This window comes from Stomoxys calcitrans, chromosome 1, assembly GCF_963082655.1.
Source record: "Stomoxys calcitrans chromosome 1, idStoCalc2.1, whole genome shotgun sequence".
NCBI classification, from domain to species: Eukaryota; Metazoa; Arthropoda; class Insecta; order Diptera; family Muscidae; genus Stomoxys; species Stomoxys calcitrans.
This window is the reverse complement of record NC_081552.1, coordinates 208,718,224-208,738,634: the sequence shown is the minus strand read 5'-3', so window position 1 is coordinate 208,738,634 and position 20,411 is coordinate 208,718,224. Positions and strand designations below refer to the sequence as shown.

General features: G+C 42.1%; 1 protein-coding gene across 1 annotated transcript in view; it reads right to left on the bottom strand.

Moving 5' to 3' along the window:
* LOC106093691 (uncharacterized) overlaps nt 1–1,712 on the bottom strand; it is a 33,392-nt gene extending 31,680 nt beyond the window's left edge. The window contains exon 1 of the mRNA XM_059368375.1: nt 1,451–1,712. Within this exon, the coding sequence (XP_059224358.1) occupies nt 1,451–1,562 (112 nt within the window). The 5' untranslated portion in view covers nt 1,563–1,712. The remainder of the gene's footprint in view (nt 1–1,450) is intronic.
* Between the last annotated feature and the right edge of the window lie 18,699 nt (nt 1,713–20,411).

The window sequence follows — 20,411 nt, the reverse complement described above, 5'->3', positions numbered from 1 at the left end:
TAAAACTTAGAATTAACTTTAATCAAATATACTTTTTTTACACTTTTTTTCTAAAGCAAGCTAAAAGTAACGGCTGATAACTGACAAAAGAAGGAATGCAATTACAGTCACAAGCTGTGAAAAAATTTGTCAACGCCGACTATATGAAAAATCCGCAATTACTTTTTGGGCAACCCAATATATTCTTTATCGTCTCGACATTCTGAGTCGAACTAGCCATGTCCGTCCTTCCGTCGAAATCAGGATGGCGCTAGAACGCATAATTCTAGCCGCTGGAAATTTTGCACAGATACTTACTATTGATGTAGGTCGTTGGGGATTGCAAATGGGCCATATCGGTTCAGATTTGGTTATAGCTCCCATATCAACCGATCCCCCGATTTGACTTCTTGAGTCCCTGGAAGCCGTAATTTTTGTCCGCTTTGGCTGAAATTTTGCATATGGTAATCTGTTGTGACTCTCAACAACTGTGCCTAGTACGATTGAAATCGGTCAAGAACCTGATATAGCTCCCATATAAACCGATCCCCCGATTTGACTTCTTGGGCCCCTGGAAGCCGAAATTTTCATCCGATTTGGCTGAAATTTTGCATATAGTAATCTGTTATGACTTATGACTTTTAGCAGAATCCCTGGTGGTGGCCGCCTATGACGTTGAACGCCTGGGTTCGAATCCTGGCGAGACCATCAGAAAAAATTTTCCGCGGTGGTTTTCCCCTCCTAATGCGGGCAACATTTGTGAGCTACTATGCCATTTAAAACTTCTCTCCCAAGAGGTGTCGCTCTGCGGCACGCCGTTCGGAATCGGCTATAAAAAGGAGGCCCCTTATTATTGAGCTTAAAATCTTAAATCGAACTGCACTCATTGATATGTGAGAAGTTTGCCCCTGTTCCTTAGTGGAATGTTCATGGGCAAAATTTGCATTTGCATGGTGGTGGGTTCCCAAGATTCGGCCCGGTCGAACTTAGCACCCTTTTACTTGTTTGCTTTAATATTTCATAACCCTCTGTTGATTATTTTAATTTGTTTTTTTTTTTTTGTTTTGTTCAAAGTGCGTTCTTCATTGCTCATAGGCTGGCCATTTGTCATTAGAACTTTACTTTGTGTGGACACGGCTACAACATTGACCTTTTTTGCTGTACCTTCAAAAGTTCAAGAGCTAAAAATAAATCAACTCTGCACATAAGGAGTTTGGCATGGAAGAATTTTATCCGCACAGGCTAATAAAACTTTGATTTTTTTTTTCATTCCTCAACTCTGTTTGCTCAAAGGACATTTTTTCCTTCTTCATTTACAACGATATCTGCACAGTTTAAATAACATTCTCACACATTTCATGCGATGGTGAATATGCTAAACACCCATACACATACACAGAAACATTTTTTCGTTGTCTCTTTGAGGACATGCAAAAGGAGGAATAGTTGCGTCCATGGCCCCACTGTTTACCTTGTACTGCCTCCTCGGCACTTTTTGTGGCATCTTCAGCAACATGTGTGGCTGCCTTCAGCATATCATTTCCAGCGGTTTGTACCATCGGACTACTGCTGGCACAACCCATAATGGCTTCGTAAAATTAAGTTTCCAAAAAAAAAAGTTTAATTTGGTTTTTCTTTTTGTATGTTTTCAAGTTTCAATTTAATTTCACTTTTTGTTGTAGCTTTTGTTTTTTATATTTGGCTTATTAAGCTAAGTTATTTCAGACATTAGAAAAAAAAAACGAACGATTAAAATGTGTAAAAAAATACAAAGCAGACTATGTGAAAAACATTGCCGTCGATTATTGTTGTGGGTTTAATTTCAGTAACTTCGGTTAACGTCCTTTTTTTATGTAAGACGAAGTAGCGTTAAAGCACGCAGCTATTTAGCAACTAAATTCACAAAACGCGTTTCATTTTACCTTTGGCCATTCGTGGTGGTCACTATGGCCTGTATCCCTCCATCAATCCAACCATTCATCCAACCATGGCATAGCTATTCGGGAGTTTTTTGTTTTTTCCGTTTAAGCTGACTGACCACCACGACCATTTGTTTGTTTAATACACAATTACATGGACAAACAGTTGGAGTGGACTTGCTACTCCTTACTTCACAAACACACACTCACACACACACACACGCATACAAACACTTGCACGGTGAAAGGAGACTGACTGCCTGCAAGGTATGGCAAATATATATACACCCAAACAATAACATTTGTTCATTTCCTAATGAGATGTGTTTAGTTAAAGGCCATTCATTTCTATTTCCAAGCATTCCAATTATTTATAAAAGGCAAACAAAAATTAATAATAAAGAAATTTCAGACGATATGTTCATTTCCGCCAAAATCAAATTTTAAATAATTATTTACAAACAAATACCGAGAATATTTGCGTTAGGTTGAAGAAGAGGGTGTGGGGATAAAGCAAGGCCCTCTGCACTACGAAGGCCACCGTTATTGTGTCCCCCTGTGACGCTGAACGCCTGGGTTCGAATCTCCGGGGGTTATCCCCCCCCTAATGCTGGCGACATTTCCAAAGTACTTGCAAAAATGCAAATTTTGCCCATAAATATTCCACTAAGAAACAGGGGCAAACTTCTCATATATCAATGAGTGCAGTCCGATTCAAGTTTAAGCTCAATGATAAGGGGCCTCCTTTTTATAGCCGAGTCCGAACGGCGTGCCGCGGAGCGACACCTCTTGGGAGAGAAGTTTTTACATGGCATAATTCCTCACAAATGTTGCCAGCATTAGCAGGGGAAAACCACCGCTGAAATTTTTTTCTGATGGTCTCGCCAGGATTCGAACCCAGGCGATCAACGTCATAGGCGGACATGCTAACCGGGCCGGGCCGAACTTAACGCCGCGTCGGGTATATATGTAAATCACCTTTCGTTATAATCCGGTTAAAAAAAAAAATCCGGTTAAGCGCTCAAGACCTTAAATCGCGAGTTTGGTCTGTAAGGCAGCTATATCCAAATCTGAACCGATCTAGACCAAATTGAAGAAGGATTTAGAAGGGCATAACACAACTCGCTGTCCCAAATTTTGGCAAAATCGGACAATAAATGCGCCTTTTATGGGTCCAAGACCCTAAATCGAAAGATCGGTCTATATTCTAATCTGAACCGATCTAGACCAAATTGAAGAAGGATTTCGAAGGGTCTAACAAAACTCACTGTCCCGAGTTTCGGCGAAATCGGACAATAACTGCGCCTTTTATGGGTCCAAAACCTTAAATCGAGAGATCGGTCTATATGGCAGCTATATTCAAATCTGAACCGATCTTGGCCAAACTGAAGATGTATGTCAAAGGCCCTAACAGAAATCCCTATCCCCAATTTTGGCGAAATCGGACTATAAATGCGCCTTTTACGGGCCCAAAACCTTATATCGAGATATCGGTCTATATGGCAGCTATATTCAAATCTGAACCGATCTGGACCAAATTGAAGATATATGTCAAAGGCCTTAACATAATTAACTGTCCCAAATTTCGGCGAAATCGGAAAATAAATGCGCATTTTATGCGCCCAAAACCTTAAATCGAAATATCGGTCTAATGGCAACTATATTCAAATCTGAACTGATCTGGGCGAAGTTGAACACAGATGCCAAGGGGCCTAACACAACTTACTATCCCAAATTTTGGCGAAATTGGACAATAAATGCGCCTTTTATGGGCCCAAGACCCTTAATCTAGGGAGATCGGTCTATATGGCAGCTATGTTCAAATCTGAACCGATCTGAGCCAAATTGAAGAAGGATGTCGAAGGGCCTGACACAACTCACTGTCTCAAATTTCAGCGAAATCGAATAGCAAATGTGGCTTTTTATGGATCTACGACCTCAAATCGGCGGATCGGTCTATATGGGGGCTATATTCAAATATGAATCGATCTGGCCCAAATTGAAGATAGATGTCAAAGGCCCTAACACATTCACTGTACCAAATTTCGAAGAAATCGAACAATAAATGTGCCTTTTATGGGCCCAAGGCCCTTAATCTAGAGATCGGTCTATATGGCAGCTATATCCAAATCTGGACCGATCTGGGCCAGATTGAGGATGGACGTCGAGGGCCCTAACACAACTCACTGTCTCAAATTTCAGCAAAATCTGATAGTAAATGCGCCTTTTATGGGTCCAAAACTTTAAATCGAAAGATCGGTCTATATGGCAGCTATATTCAAATCTGGACCGATCTGGGTCAAATTGCAGAATGATGGCAAAGGCCATAACTCAACTCACTGTCCCAAATTTTGGCGAAATCGGAAAATAAATGGGCATTTTATGCGCCCAAAATCTTAAATCGAAAGATCGGTCTATATTCAAATCTGAACCGATCTGAGCCAAGTTGAACACAGATGCCAAGGGGCCTAACACAACTTACTATCCTGAACTTCGGCAACATTGGACAATAAATGCACCTTTTGTGGGTCCAAAAACCTTAAATCGGGAGATTTGACTATATGGCAGCTATATAGTCAAATCTGAACCGATCTGGGCCAAATTGAACTATTCTGGCGGATGGTTTGTCCCCAGTTAAAGTTATTTCTACGCCTGAAGGACGAAGTTGACATTTTCTTTTGAATCTATCGTATTCTCCACTATCAGACATCTTGCTTGCTGAGCCCAGAACTCTGGGAAATGCTAGTTACCAACATTTCTCCAACCCCATGTTATACAGCTCAAACTTTATTACAATTTGGCCTAAAGTCCTAACAATCTGATTGGTTTATGAAGCAATTGATTTGCCGTATGATAAACATTTTATTTCTTTATGTGTACACCGATTCTGTTCCTGGGTCACAAACCAATATACCTCCACACACACACACACACATAAACATATTGAAACAACCATGTGTATGTGTGTATGTGTTTCTGTTTAAACACATCCTTCAATGCATGTTCATGTCTCACTGGGTTTCGTGTGCAATTGCGAGGTGTTCATTTGGCATTTAAACTTTTCCCCAACATGCTGAATTAGAAAAAAAAGCTTAGTATAACGTCAACTCTGGGCAGGCTTTGCAAAACGAACTTATCGCCATGATGTGAGGGTTATTAAGCCACAGCCCCCAACATGGCTAATGTGGCATCCAATGACATTAGGTACCTACTTTGGCAATGTGCTCACTGCAGATGATGAAGTCATGGGAATATCAGCGACTCAACCCATAGCAAAACCATAATACCATCCACCTCGTTGCTTGCAGGAAGCAACAATGGCATTATCCTTAATAGTGCATGAAATTTCATAATCCTGTCCAGATCGAGCAAACCTTTTCATTGTGAAACAAACAGCCAAGCACTTTGTGAAAATGGCTAATTTAATGGCTAAATTGTCATCGTATATAATTTCCCCCTACCTCTCCCTTCAGAAAAACCAACAAACCCCCATGCATGTTGGGCTCTTAGGCATAATATTTTTGTTTGTCTCATTTTTAGCCATCGCCTTGGCAGGATGTGGGGTCCTCACGTTTTTCAATTCCTTCTTTGAATGGATAGCCCGGCTTGTTTGTGTTGGGCAAAATGTTCGTTTTGCTTTTCGTTCATGGATGTGTGCATGTATGGGTGCTCGTGTGAATGAAATGTCAGTGACCATAACTGGATTTGCTTGATTTCATCGGCACGAACAGAGTTTAACCAACAACCAAAGACCAAAAATGATTTGAGTTGAGTTGATTTGAACACCATACAGTCCATTCTAGGCCAATTTGGCTTATAGTGACAGGGAAAATTGCTGGGGGAAACGAAAAGATATGTACAAAAGTTTAGACTTAAAAATTGTCGACATAGGCTTTAAGGAAGTACGATTTGATGCTTAGGTTAGGTTGAGACCGATTTGGACCGTACTTGGCACAGTAGTCCGAACGGCGTGGCGCGGTGCGACACCTCTTTGGAAAGAAGTTTTACATGGCAAAGCACCTCACAAATGTTGCCAGCATTAGAAGGGGAAAACCACCACTGAATATTTTATCCGATGGTCTCGCCAGGATTCGAACCCAGGCGTACAGCGTCGTAGGCGGATATGCAAACCTCTGCACTACAGTGGCCTCCCTGACGGAACACCTCATGCGAAATTTCAGCCAAATCGGACAAACATTGCGGCTTGTAAGGGCTAAAGAAGTCGAATCGGGAGATCGGTATATATGGGGGCTATATCAGGCTACAGACCGATTTGAACCGTACTTGGCACAGTTGTTTAAAGTCAAAACAGAACATCATGTGCAAAATTTCAGGCAAATCCGACAAAAATTGTGGCTTGTAAAGGCTCAAGAAGTCAAATCGGGAGATCGGTTTACATGGGAGCTATATCGGGTTATAGACCGATTTGGACCGTACTTGGCACAGTTGTTTAAAGTCAAAACAGAACATCACGTGCAAAATTTCAGGCAAATCCGACAAAAATTGTGGCTTGTAAGAGCTAAAGAAGTCATATCGGGAGGTCGGTATATATGGGAGCTATATCAGGCTATAGACCGATTTGAACCGTACTTGGCACAGTTGTTGGAAGTCATAACGGAAAACCGCATGTGAAATTTCAGGCAAACTGAACAAAAATTGAGGCTTGTAAGGACTCAAGAAGACATAAAGGGAGGTCGGTATATATGGGAGCTATATAAGGCTATAGACCGATTTGAACCGTACTTGACACAGTTGTTGAAAGTCATAACAGAACACCGCTTGCAAAATTTCAGCCAAATCGGACACAAATTGAGGCTTGTAAAGGCCCAAAAAGTCAAATCGGGAGATCGGTTTTTATGGGAGCTATATCTAAATCTGAAACGATATGGCCGATTTGCAATCCCCAAAGACCTACATAAATAGTAAGCATCTGTGTAAAAAAATCAAGCTGCTAGCTGTACACTCCGATCGCTATAGTGATTTCGACAGACGGATGGACATGGCTATATCAACTCCGAATGTCGAGGCGATCCAGAATATGTATACGTTATGGGGTCGCAGATCAATATTTCCAGGTGATACAAATGGAATGACTACATTAGTATACCCCCATCCTATGGTGGTGGGTATAATAAGGGAGAAAGTGGTACAGGACATGCCACAGAAGGCATTTTGTCGCCACTTCTATGGACGACCACCATAAATAGTTTATAACAGATGCTGAATGAGGAGGGATTTGAATCCGTCTGCGGAGTTCGGAACCCTAGCAATTTGTTTTTTGCTGGACAATGCTCAAAAATCCCTACAAAAAGTCCGGTTTAGGTTTACAACATCTCTACGGGTTTCGGAGATACTCATATTTTAGTTTTTATTTTTTGAAATTTTGGACGAGATTGGCTTCGCGATAAAGCACCATGAAAAAGCCTCCATGACCATCGGTCTATAACCAGATATAGCTCCCATATAAACCGATCTTCACATTTGACTTCTTAAGCCCTTTAAGACGCAATATTTGTCCGATTTGCTGTGGTGTTCTGTTATGACTGTCAACAACTCTGCCAAATACGGTCCAAATCAGTCTATAACCTGATATAGCTCCCATGTAAAGCGGTCTCTCGATCATCGGTTCGGTTCGGTTCCCAGAAGCTTTAATTTTTGCTGGTTTGCCAGAAATTTGGTATGTAGAACAAAAATTTTTGCAGAATCCATGGAGGTTCCCAAGATTCGGCCCGGCCGAACTTAGAACGCTTTTCTTGTCTTCATATAATGGGACCCACAATTAATCCATTGGTTTATTCAGTCTCTAAGGACCCGATCTCGGTCCCGGTACCCGGTACTGGTCTACGGATAGAAATTGTATATCGGTCGGTCCACACCTATTTGAAAGCCCCTTTATGTCAATGCCTACCGCCAATGTGTACGTCTTGGCTTCGAAGGATTTTTCTATTTTATGCACAGCCTCGTGCAGAGGAGTTTTCACCGATCTTCCCTTGGCATAGGCATGCTGTTTGAATTTGAGTATTTGAATTTTGAGTAGAAAGGACGTAGGGTTTATAGGTATGTAGGGCTTTGGCGTCACATAACTTGCCCTACCGGGCTTGGCTACAAATACCACCCTTGCCTCCTGCCAGGCTTTCGGGGTATATGCAAGTCCTAGGCACGCTGTGAAAATATTGGCCAGATGAGGCGCCAGATAGTCGGCCTTCTTCTGTAGTAACGCTGGAAATATTTCATCATGTCCTGGTTACTTAAATGGTTGCGAGCTCCTCAAGGCTTCCTTTCAATCAAGCTCATTATACCATGATTCCGGTGTCTCCATGAGTCCCGTTGTATCTAGTGGAAAATGCTTTTTCATTAAAAGCCTCAACATGTCCTCCGTTTTCTCTGCTCTCACTTCCATGTCATCTACTTTCGCTTTAGTTTGGACATGGGGTTTTGAGATAAACTTTTTAACCCTAGCGGTCGAGTGTTCCTTAAAACTATCGACCTGTTGGCAGAAAAGCTTCCAAGAGGCACGATTTGCCGCTCTTACAATCCTATTGCATTACTTGAGCCGTGTGTTATACACATTGCAATAAACTGATCGGATACCTGAGATGAACCTTGAGGACGAGTGCGAGGCACTGCTGCCAGCGGCACACTCTTAGATTGACGGATCCCTAGTATTGCCATCTGGAAGATCGTATTACACGTATTGATCAAAGCTAGAGCACAGAGTGAGCCTGGGGATCTACATTGAGAACCCAGGGACTGAACTCTGATTTAGACTGTCTGACCATAATACAGTCCTGCAGGCGGAGATCCGGACGATCACGGAATGCGTGAGGTGGTGTGGTGCTAACGCGAGGACGTCGATTGTGAACATCTTTACCGACAGCAAACAGGCCACAAGAGCCATAGCAACCAGGACGGTAAGGTCACGAACAGTCTTGCAGTGTTAGAGGGAGATTAACGCCTTCTCTGAGAATGGCAAAATTCGCATCATATGGGTGCCGGGCCATAACGGAGTAAGGGGGAATAAGAGGGCAGACAATTAGGCGGTGAAGGCCAGAGGACTGCCTTTTGGGTCGACGCAGTCCGAGTTAAGGGCGTAGGCGATGAACGCGCATGTAGCTCTGTGGAACAGCGAAACGGTCGGTAGGACGGCGAAAACCTAGGGGGGGATCCAGATCGTGAAAAGACGAGACTATTATTGGAAGGAAGCAAGAAGGAGGTCAGTATAGTTATTGGTATCATAACGGGACACATAGGACTACGAGCTCACTTGTGTAAAATCGGTGCGGCAAGTGATAGTATGTGTAGGGCATGCGGAGAAGATGATGATGATGAGTTGGAGCATTTCCTTTGTCATTGCCCGGCTTTGGCGTCTAACAGATACCAGCACTTAGGTGAAGACACAATACCAGACATGAACCAACTTAGGAGAGTGGCATGCAAAACAATTAAGGATTTTGTAAGAAGCACGAATTTCAGTGAAGGCCACCGTAGCGCAGAGGTTAGCCTATGAAGCTGAACGCCTGGGTTCGAATCCTGGCAAGACCATTAAAAAAAAATTTCAGCGGTGGTTTTCCCCTCCTAATGCTGGCAACATTTGTGAGGTACTTCTTCTATCTTTAATTGGCTATGACAGAATATTTCTTCCACTAGCCGAACGTAGAATAGCGTACCAAGCGCCTCGATCTTCTGCGCTCATTCTAAAATCTCTGGCACCAAGTTTCGAGGTGTCTCCCACAACTTGATCTTTCCATCGGGCTTTTGGTCTTCCCGGTTTGCGTGTACCACCGTGTTTGCCTTCAAAAGGCTTCTTTGCTGGAGCTTCTTCATCCATTCTGGCAACATGACCTAGCCAACGCAGCCGTTGTATTTTGATGCGTGTAACTATGCTATCGTCGTCATATAGCTCATACAGCTCGTGGTTCATACGTCGCCTATATTCTCTGTTAACGCAAACTGGTCCATATATTTTACGAAGAATCTTTCTCTCAAATACTCCAAGCACTGCCTCATCTGCTTTCACGATGCCATGTAAAACTCCGCTCCAAAGAGGTGTCGCACTGTGGCACGCCGTTCGGATTGCCACAGTGGCCCCTTATCATTGAGCTTCAACTTGAATCGGACTGCACTCATTGATATGTGAGAAGTTTGCCCCTGTTCCTTAGTGGAATGTTCATGGGCAAAATTTGCAAATTTGTATTTTGCACGGAATTCAGTACTTAGATTTTATTATTAGAGAGCGCAACAAGCCGATTACTGGCTTAGGTGTATGTCCATAGTGGCATGGGGCGGATTTATATCTGCACCCATTTTTCAACCTAACCTAACATAGGTGGAGACACAATACCAAACATGAACCAACTTAGGGGCGTGGCATGGAAAACAATTAAGGATTTTGTAAGTAGCACGGAATTCCTAACTTCGATTTTCTTTTTCGAGGTTACTTTTTAGTTTTTAGAGCGCACCACAAGCCGATTACAGGCTTAGGTGTATGTCTGCACCCTCTTTTCAACCTAGCGTAATAAACTGAAGCATTTTTACGAAGTGCTCTGTTATGAAGTCTGCAGACCTCTTTCCTAATGTCACAAATCCTCCCGGTCATCCAAGGAAGGGCTGACTTTCATTCTCCAAAGAGGACACCTGTCTTCGAAAGACCCCACTATTGTTGTCGTAATCCTGTTGACATAGTCCTCAATATTTTCTATGCTTGCAAATTTGCTCATCAATATTCCATTAAGCAGCAGGGGCAAACTTCTCACATATCAATGAGTGCTCGATTCAAGTTTAAACAACAGGCCTCCTTTTTACAGTCGAGTCCGAACGGCGTACCGCAGTGTATCACCACTTTGGGGAGAAGTTTTAACATGGCTTCTATGCATGCGGGGGGCGTACTATGAGTTTCGGATATTCTCGCCAGGATGCGAACCTAAGCGTTCGGTGTTAAAGGTCGACATGCGAATCTCTACACAGCGGTGGCCTCCGACGTTTTGAACTAAAGTTTATGTTAAATTAACTCGCTCCCACTATCAACCTCTATAGTGGCATGGGGCAGCTTAATATCTGCACCCTCTTTTCAACCTAGCCTAATAAACTGAAGCATTTTGACGACTTGTTGTGTTATCAAGTCTGCGGACCTCTCTCCCAATGTCACAAATCCTCCCGGTCATTCAAGAAAGGGCTGATTTCCATTCTCCAAAGAGGACAACTGTCTTCGAAAGACCCCACTATTGTAGTCGTAATCCTGTTGACATAGTCCTCAATATCTTCTATACTTGCAAATTTGCCCATAAATATTCCATCAAGGAACAGGGGTAATCTTCTCGCATATCATTGGGTGCTGTCCGATGACAAGGCCCTCTTTTTTATAGTCGAGTCTGAATAGCGTACCGCAGTGTTTCACCTCTTTGTGTCATAGTATGCCCCCTGCATTAGGAAGAGAAACTCACAGCTAAAAAATGTCCTTTCTGATATTCTCACCAGGATGCGAACCCAAGCATTCGGCGTCATAGGCGGACTTGTCAACCTCTTCGCCAAGGTGGCCTCCGACGTTTTGAACATTAGTGTACATTAATTTAACTCGGCCCCCACTATTAAGCTCTGTACGAATGAGGGTTCACACTTCTAACAACTCAAAGAGAGGACAAAATGGCATTTTAAGCCTTAACTAGGGATACATGCGATTGTGTGGGTAACTCTTCTATGCCAAAAGAGAAAAAAAAAAACATGTTGCTTTTGTTATTGTTGATTCAACAAACACACGAACATGGCGACTGCCCTCCTGAAATTCAAGAGGATTTATTTGCGGTAGGGGAAAAAAGAAGGTTGTCGTTTGTGCAGCAACTTTTCTACTGCCGCTATTCAGCCCTTCTCTGTTGATATTTAAGTTTTGATTTTCTTTACTCAATACCTCTGCTGCCATCACAACACCAACGGCCCACTTCAAGCATTCGTTGGGCACTCTCATTGTTTAAATAACTCCCCTTAAGTGGGAAAAAACGTACGACACCATCCATAACATAACAGCTAACAATGAACAGCTAGTTCTCGGAGAAGGCTTGCGGTGGGTAGCCACCGATGAATGGGTTTTATGGAACATTTGCTCATTTGAATATTTGATTTCAAATAAAATCGCAACCATAAGTTCTAGGATTTGTAGAAGGAACTCCTTGCTATTCCGTGACCCTCAACACCACAAAGGATTGTGGCTACTGGCTGGCCACCAACGCCTTGTTCATGACGAATGCCTAAAACAGAATGTTATGATTGTGGAGATGCAGTTGAATCAGACCTCCTTGGGGCCAAGCAGTGACAAATAACCATATTTCTGAGAAAGGGGAGACCAGAGTGATGGAGAGGGCTTGTTGAACTTTGAATTATAATTAAGTGTTGAGCTTGAAAACCATTTAAATGGAACTAATTTGGAACAAAATATGTACAACAAATATAAACACATACAGCATTTCTTGGTATGTGAATGAGAAATCTTTTCAGGAATCAAGTCGAGTGGAAGTAAGAAACCTGTTATGTATGTGTGTGTGTGTGTGTGTGTGTGCATTGAAAAGGAAAATTGGTGTTAAATAAAAGAAATCATAAATTTAAAAGGATTAGAGAAAATGTTGCCACAAAGACTTTTTGGCATCTGTTATTCAAAAGTGAAAGAGTTGTTCATTATTTGTTTGTTTTTGGTGTGGTATGGTGTGGGGGAGGACCCTTCCCCTTACCACAATTCTCAAAAACGCCAGATGTCGGAAATGGGTGCAGTTGTTTTAAGCGAAATTTTGTTTGCCACCTTATGGTATCACAAAAACACGAAATTGGTACAAAATTTTGGGGTCACATAACCTGGGGGGACGCCCCATCTCAAAACCCACCCGAACGGGCATGTTTACCGATTGGTACAATATGGGTATCAAATGAAAGGTATTTAAGAGTAGAGTACGAACTTGGCATAAAAATGTCAACCTTAGTGTCGTTGGGGTCCCCACCCCCAAAAACACCAACCAACAGGACACTTTTATGGCTTTGGGCAATATGGGTATCAAATGAAAGTATTTAGAAGTAGAGTACAATGCTGATAGATAAATTTATTCCTGGTGTCTAAGGGGCCTCCCCACCCCCCAAAACCCCCTAGCAGGACATAATTAAACCCCCAAAGGTCTATGACAGTAGAATTCGAATCTAATAATGATATAAGGATTGAAGTCACGTCCTATCGTTCGACAGGACATGTAAATCCACGACAATAAAGGACTCAAATAAATTGTCTTTTGGGTCTTAGCGTCGGGATGAGCGACCCTCTCCCTTCAATAAAAACACCAAACAGTCATGTAGGACGACCGAGAATATATTGTACTCAAATGAAAGGATGTGTCAGAGGGCAATGCACCTCCCCCTATCTTACCCAAACCCCCAAAGGTCTACGACAGTAGAATTCGAATCTAATAATGATATAAGGGTTGAAGTATCTGGGTCACGTCCTATCGTTTGACAGGACATGTAAATCCACGGCAATAAAGGACTCAAATAAATTGTCTTTTGGGTCTTAGCGTCGGGGCGAGCGAACCTTTCCCTTCAATAAAAACATTAAACTGTAAACGAGAATATATTGTACTCAAATGAAAGGATGTGTCAGAGGGCAATGCACCTCCCCCTATCTTACCCAAAAAAAAAAGGAATTAAAAATAATATATGAAGGCCAATCAGGATAGAATAGGACAGCAAAAAACAAGTGAAAGCCTAGTAGGCTGATCTATGGGGCTTAAAAGTTACCTCAAGCCGATCGGCTTGATTCTTTTTTTTTAAAGATAGAGCTCTTATAACCCCACAAAATGTCTAGTATATCTCTAACGGTTTATGAGTTATTGGACTTATAACAATTTTTTTTGAAAATTTTAGTCACACGGAACTGATGGAATATTTCCGGCGTTACTGCAGAAAAAGGCAGACCATCTGGCGCCCCAACTGGCCACCATTTTCACAGCGTGCCTGGCACTTGCGTGAACTCCGAAAGCCTGGCAGAAGGCAAGGGTGGTATTTATACTCAAGCCCAGCAAGGCAAGTTATGCGACACCAAAGGCCTACAGACCTATAAGACTTACGTCCTATCTACACAAAACCATGGAACGTATTGTGGACACCATTTACATCGAAAGAGCACAATACGACACACTGATCCAATCCTTAGACCAGTACCGTGTGGACCCACCCCTTTATCCAGTCTAAACCATATGCTAAGGAACAGGTGGATAAATTGGCAGTCCCATGACATAAACATTGGGGAGAAAGTGTCGCAGGTGGGTGGCCACCATAAATGACCTATAACGGATGCTGACTAGGGAGGGATTTGAGCCCGTTTGCTATGCAGACGATGTTATAATACTTTTAAGGGGTAAGGATCCGAACCAGCCATGCAGAAAGGCCAAAAGGGTCTTACATATGGCATATGACTGGGCTAGACCCAGAGGTCTCAATGTTAACGCAGAGAAGACTGAAATTTGCCTGTTCACGAGGAAGACAAAGTTGGGCCAATTTAACGCACCACGTTTCCTCAATAAGGCGATTTCGATATTTGACAAGGTTAAATACTTGGGTGTGATCTTGGACAGGAAACTGAATTGGAAGTGTCACATTAAGGAGCGCACTGAGAAGGCTCACTGAAGACTGAAGAAGTAGGCAGGAAATGGGGCCTGAATCCCAGGATAGTCCACTGGCTCTATACAAGCGTGATTAGACCAATACTTATTGGACTGCTATGGAGAAAAAGTGCAACATTAGGAGCATTCAACAGGTTCAGAGAACGTGTTGTCTTGCCATAGGCGAAGCGATGAAGACCACGCCCACTAGGCTAATGGAGTCTATTCTAGATATCCGACCCATTGACATATAGACTAAGTGTGAGGCAGCCATTGCAGTTATGAGACTTAAGGCGATGGAAGAATGGATTGAGGATGGGATCAATTCATACCATAGCGGTATAATCGAGGCGATAGAAAACCTGGAAGGAAGGGAAGAGGTTTCCGATCGGTTACCTGAGATGAAACTTTAGGTCGAGTGCGAGGTACTGCTGCCAGTGGCACAGGGTTGGATTGACGGAACCTTAGTATTGCCATTTGGAAGATCATGTTACACGGATTCATCAGAGCCAGTGGACAGAGAGGGCCTGGGAGTTTACATTGAGAACCCAGGGACTGAGATCTGTTTTAGACTGCCTGACCATAATACGGTCCTGCAAGCGGAGATCCGGGCGATCATGTAACGCGACGGGTGGTGTGGAGCTTAGCATCTCCGCCTATGCCGCCTGGGTTCGAATCCTGGCGAGACCATTTAGAAAAAATTGTCAGCTACATTTTTGAGGTACTATAATATGCAAAGAAGGCATGTAAGAGCTTCTCCCTAAAGAGGTGTCGAACTGCGGCGCGCCGTTCGGACTCGGCTATAAAAAGGAGGCCCCTTATCATTGAGCTTGAGAATCGGACTGCACTCATTCATATGCGAGAAGTTTGGCCCTGTTCTTTAGTGGAATGTTCATGGGCAAAATTCGCAATTTGCTAAATTGGCATAAGGGCTATAACAACCAAGACGATAAGTTCACGAACAGTCTTGCAGTGTAAGAAGGAGATTAACGCCTTCTTGCAGAATGGCAAAAGGGTGCCGGGCCATAACGGAGTAAGGGGAAATGAAAGGGTAGACGATTTGGCGGTGAAGGCCAGAGGTCTGCCGTCAATTAACTTGGATAACCCGAAGCCTTTCGGGTCGACGCAGTCCGAGTTAAGTGCGTGGGCGACGAATGTGCATGCAACTCTGTGGAACAGCGAAGCGGTCGGTAGGACGGCGAAAACCTATGGGGGGATCCAGATCGTGAAAAGACAATGCTATTACTGAAAGGAATTAAGAAGGAGGTCAGTATAGCTATTTGTTTCATGACGGGACACATAGGACTACGCGCTCATTTATGTAAAATCTGTGCGGCAAGTGATAGCATGTGTAGGGCATGCGGGGAAGATGATGATGATGAGTTGGAGCATTTCCTTTGTCATTGCCCTGCTTTCGCGTCTAACAGATACCGGCACTTAGATGGGGACACTACACCAGACATGAACCAACTTAGGAGAGTGGCATGCAAAACAATTAAGGATTTTGTAAGTAGCACAGAATTCCGTACTTAGATTTTCTTTTTATACCCTCTACCATAGGATGGGGGGTATACTAATTTCGTCATTCGAAATATTCGTCTGAGACCCCATAAAGTATATAAAGGGTGATTTTTATGAGGTTAGGATTTTCATGCATTAGTATTTGACAGATCACGTGGGATTTCAGACATGGTGTCAAAGAGAAAGATGCTCAGTATGCTTTGACATTTCATCATGAATAGACTTACTAACGAGCAACGCTTGCAAATCATTGAATTTTATTACCAAAATCAGTGTTCGGTTCGAAATGTGTTCAAATTTTGACAAATTTTGTTCAGCGATGAGGCTCATTTCTGGTTGAATGGCTACGTAAATAAGCAAAATTGCCGCATTTGGAGTGAAGAGCAACCAGAAGCCGTTCAAGAACTGCCCATGCATCCCGAAAAATGCACTGTTTGGTGTGGTTTGTACGCTGGTGGAATCATTGGACCGTATTTTTTCAAAGATGCTGTTGGACGCAACGTTACGGTGAATGAACACATTTCGAACCGAACACTGATTTTGGTAATAAAATTCAATGATTTGCAAGCGTTGCTCGTTAGTAAGTCTATTCATGATGAAATGTCATAGCATACTGAGCATCTTTCTCTTTGACACCATGTCTGAAATCCCACGTGATCTGTCAAATACTAATGCATGAAAATCCTAACCTCAAAAAAATCACCCTTTATATTCTTGATCCGTCCGTCTGTCAGTCGAAAGCACGCTAACTTCCGAAGAAGTAAAGCTAGCCGCTTGAAATTTTGCACAAATACTTCTTATTAGTGTAGGTCGGTTGGTATTGTAAATGGGCCATATCGGTCCATGTTTTGATATAGCTGTCATATAAACCGATCTTGGGTCTTGACTTCTTGAGCCTCTACCGAGCGTAATTCTTATCCGATTTGAATGAATTTTTGCACGACGTGTTTTGTTATGATATCCAACAACTGTGCCAAGTATGATCTAAATCGGTCCATAACCTGATATAGCTGCCATATAAACCGATCTTGGGTCTTGACTTCTTGAGCCTCTAGAGTGCGCAATTCTTATCTGATTGGAATGAAATTTTGCAAGGCGTGTTTTGTTATGATATCTAACAACTGTGACAAGTATGGTTCAAATCGGTCCATAACCTGATATAGCTGTCATATAAACCGATCTTGGGTCTTGACTTCTTGAGCCTCTAGAGGACGCAATTCTTATCCGATTTGAATGAATTTTTGCATGAAGTATTTTGTTCTGATATCCAACAACTGTGCCAAGTATGGTTCAAATCGGTTCATAACCTGATATAGCTGTCATATAAACCGATCTTGGGTCTTGACTTCTTGAGCCTCTAGAGGACGCAATTCTTATCCGATTTGAATGAATTTTTGCATGAAGTATTTTGTTATGATATCCAACAACTGTGCCAAGTATGTTTCAAATCGGTTCATAACCTGATATAGCTGTCATATAAACAGATCTGGGGACTAGATTTCTTGAGCTTCTAGATGGCGCAATTCCTATCCGATTTGGCTGAAATTTTGCATGACGTATTTTATTTTTACTTTCAACAACTGTGTCAAATAAGGTTCAAATCGGTTCATAACCTGATATAGCTGCCATATAAACCTATCTGGGATGTTGACTTCTTGAGCCTCTAGAGGTCGCAATTATTATCCGATTTGTCCGAAACTTTGTGTAACGGATCCTCTCATGACCATCAACATACGTGCTTATTGTGGTCTGAATCGGTCTATAGCCCGATACAGCTCCCATATAAATCAATCTCTCTATTTTACTTCTCGAGCCCCCAAAGGGCGCAATTCTTATTCAAATTGGCTGACATTTTGCACAGGTCTCCAACATATAATTCATATGTGGTCCAAACCGGACCATATCTTGATATCGCTCTAATAGCAGCGCAAATCTTTTCTTATATCCTTTTTTTGCTTAAGAAGAGATGACGGGAAAAGAACTCGACAAATGCGATCCATGGTGGAGGGTATATAGGATTCGGCCCGGCCGAACTTAGCACGCTTTTACTTGTTTGAGGTTACTTTCCTTTGTATTGAGAGCGCACAACAAGCCGGTGTATGTCCATAGTGGCATGGGGCGCATTAATATCTGCACCTTCTTTTCAACCTTACCTAGTTAAGGTATCCGTAGTATTTCTGAAATTGTGGAACTAAAGGGTGATTTTTTAGCTATTATCTTTTTGGCAACTCTGGTTTAAATAGCTCATGCACGTTTTGTATTTTGTTTCACTTTGAAATTTTAAACAGTGAGTAGTTTTAGGCTTTCCGACATCTGACCCAAATATGGTTCAGATCGGACTATATTTAAATATAGCTGCCATATAGACCGATATGCCGGTTAAGGGTCGTTGACATTTGAAATAGTGAGTTGTTTTAAGCCTCCCGACATCCGATCCAAATTTGAGTTCTATCAGACTATATAGATATAGCTGTTGTGTAGACCGATCTTCCAAATTGGGGTCTTTATCCCATAAAAAGCAGATTTTCTATCTGAAAATGTTGCTTGTATATGAGTTTTCGGGACCTCAATAAAATATGATCGAGACCAGCCCCTATAAAGATATAACTACGTATATAGTAGTGGAGTAATAAAATAGGATGATCATTATATCGCTGTTTAATTTGGTCCATATCGGTCCAGATTTGGTTATAGGTGCCATATAGAACGATCTCTCGATTTAAAGCCTTGGCCCCCATAAAAAGCGCATTTATTATTCGATTTCGTTGAAATTTGACGCCGTAACTTATGTTAGGCTCGTCGACATCCGTGTCCTATATGGTTCAGATCGGTTTATATTTGGATATATTGGGTTGCCCAAAAAGTAATTGCGGATTTTTCATATAGTCGGCGTTGACAAATTTTTTCACAGCTTGTGACTCTGTAATTGCATTCTTTCTTCTGTCAGTTATCAGCTGTTACCTTTAGCTTGCTTTAGAAAAAAAGTGTAAAAAAGTATATTTGATTAAAGTTCATTCTAAGTTTTATTAAAAATGCATTTACTTTCTTTTAAAAAATCCGCAATTACTTTTTGGGCAACCCAATAGTTACCAAAAAGACCAATATTTTGTTCTACAAAATTGAACAGTGACTTGTATTTATTAGACCACTAAATGTTCGTGCCGAATTTGGGTGCATAAGTTATCCAATTTTCACCGGATTGTGACGAAAGGGGGTTTACGGATATATCCGAGTTCGGCTGGGCCGAACTTAATGCCTTTTTACATGTTTTATCTGAATTGGCTGTAATTTGGAAAGTCTAGATGTGTAGCCTTTGGGAAGCATGTGCATCCAATTTTCGGGCCCAATTAAGGGAACCTCTCCCCTTATCGGTGAGAGTTTTAAGACCATTGACACCAATACACCTGAGAGCAATGCGCCTTTTATTATTCCAGGCTCTTAAAGAGCGTATTGGCTTACCAGTGAAGCCCAATGGTCTAGGCAAATCATTGGACTCGAACCAGGTGTCTTCGTCAAAAGTCCCTACTGATCAATCATCCGTTGGCTAGTGGAGCCTGCAGTCGAGGTCTCAGTAGCAGACTTCATGCTACGGCCTGATACCACCATCGCAGCTGTTGGGTCTTTAGAGTGCATTCTAAGACTACCCCCGGGCTCTAGATCTGCCGCTGCACAGGAAACAGACGCTTAACAACTAGCCGCCTAATGGATAACAATGTCGTAGCTGTCTTTGAGAGACTTGAAATTTTTTTCCAAAAAAAACTAGCCTTTACGTGTTAGAAAATATCGAACAATCATTAAACTCATCAACCATATAAAACTCATCAAATATTGCAAATATGCCAAACCTTTGTTGTGCAGTGACTTTCAACGCAGTCATCACAAGTGTGCAGCCTCCTGGCTATTTGCTTTTGAAATGTTTACACATCAATTCCATTGAACTGGGATTCATCGATGTTGCCATTACTTAATTGTGTACACGTGTTTTGCTTTGCCAAAAGCATTGGCAATTAATTAACCTTTGAAGGGCAGAGGAGAGTTTACATTTAATTATTGATTGTGCCTATTTGATTTAATGATAAATTGCGATTTAATAATGAAACTCGTGACAAAATTAATTTGCACATAATAAATTACAGCCCCAAGGAGACTCGACTTGCTTTCCAAACAGCAAGGACGTATAAACCAAAATCTCAGCAAAGCCTTATTCCTACCTCAACACCTTATGCCGCATAGTCCTCCCAGTGGAAGCATTTACATAAACTACTCAAAAGGACAATCACTTTCGTTCGAACAACTCAAAGGAATAGAATGTTACCAAGAAATATTTTCACCCTCCCATTCTCTATAATGTGGTCGTAGACTTGTG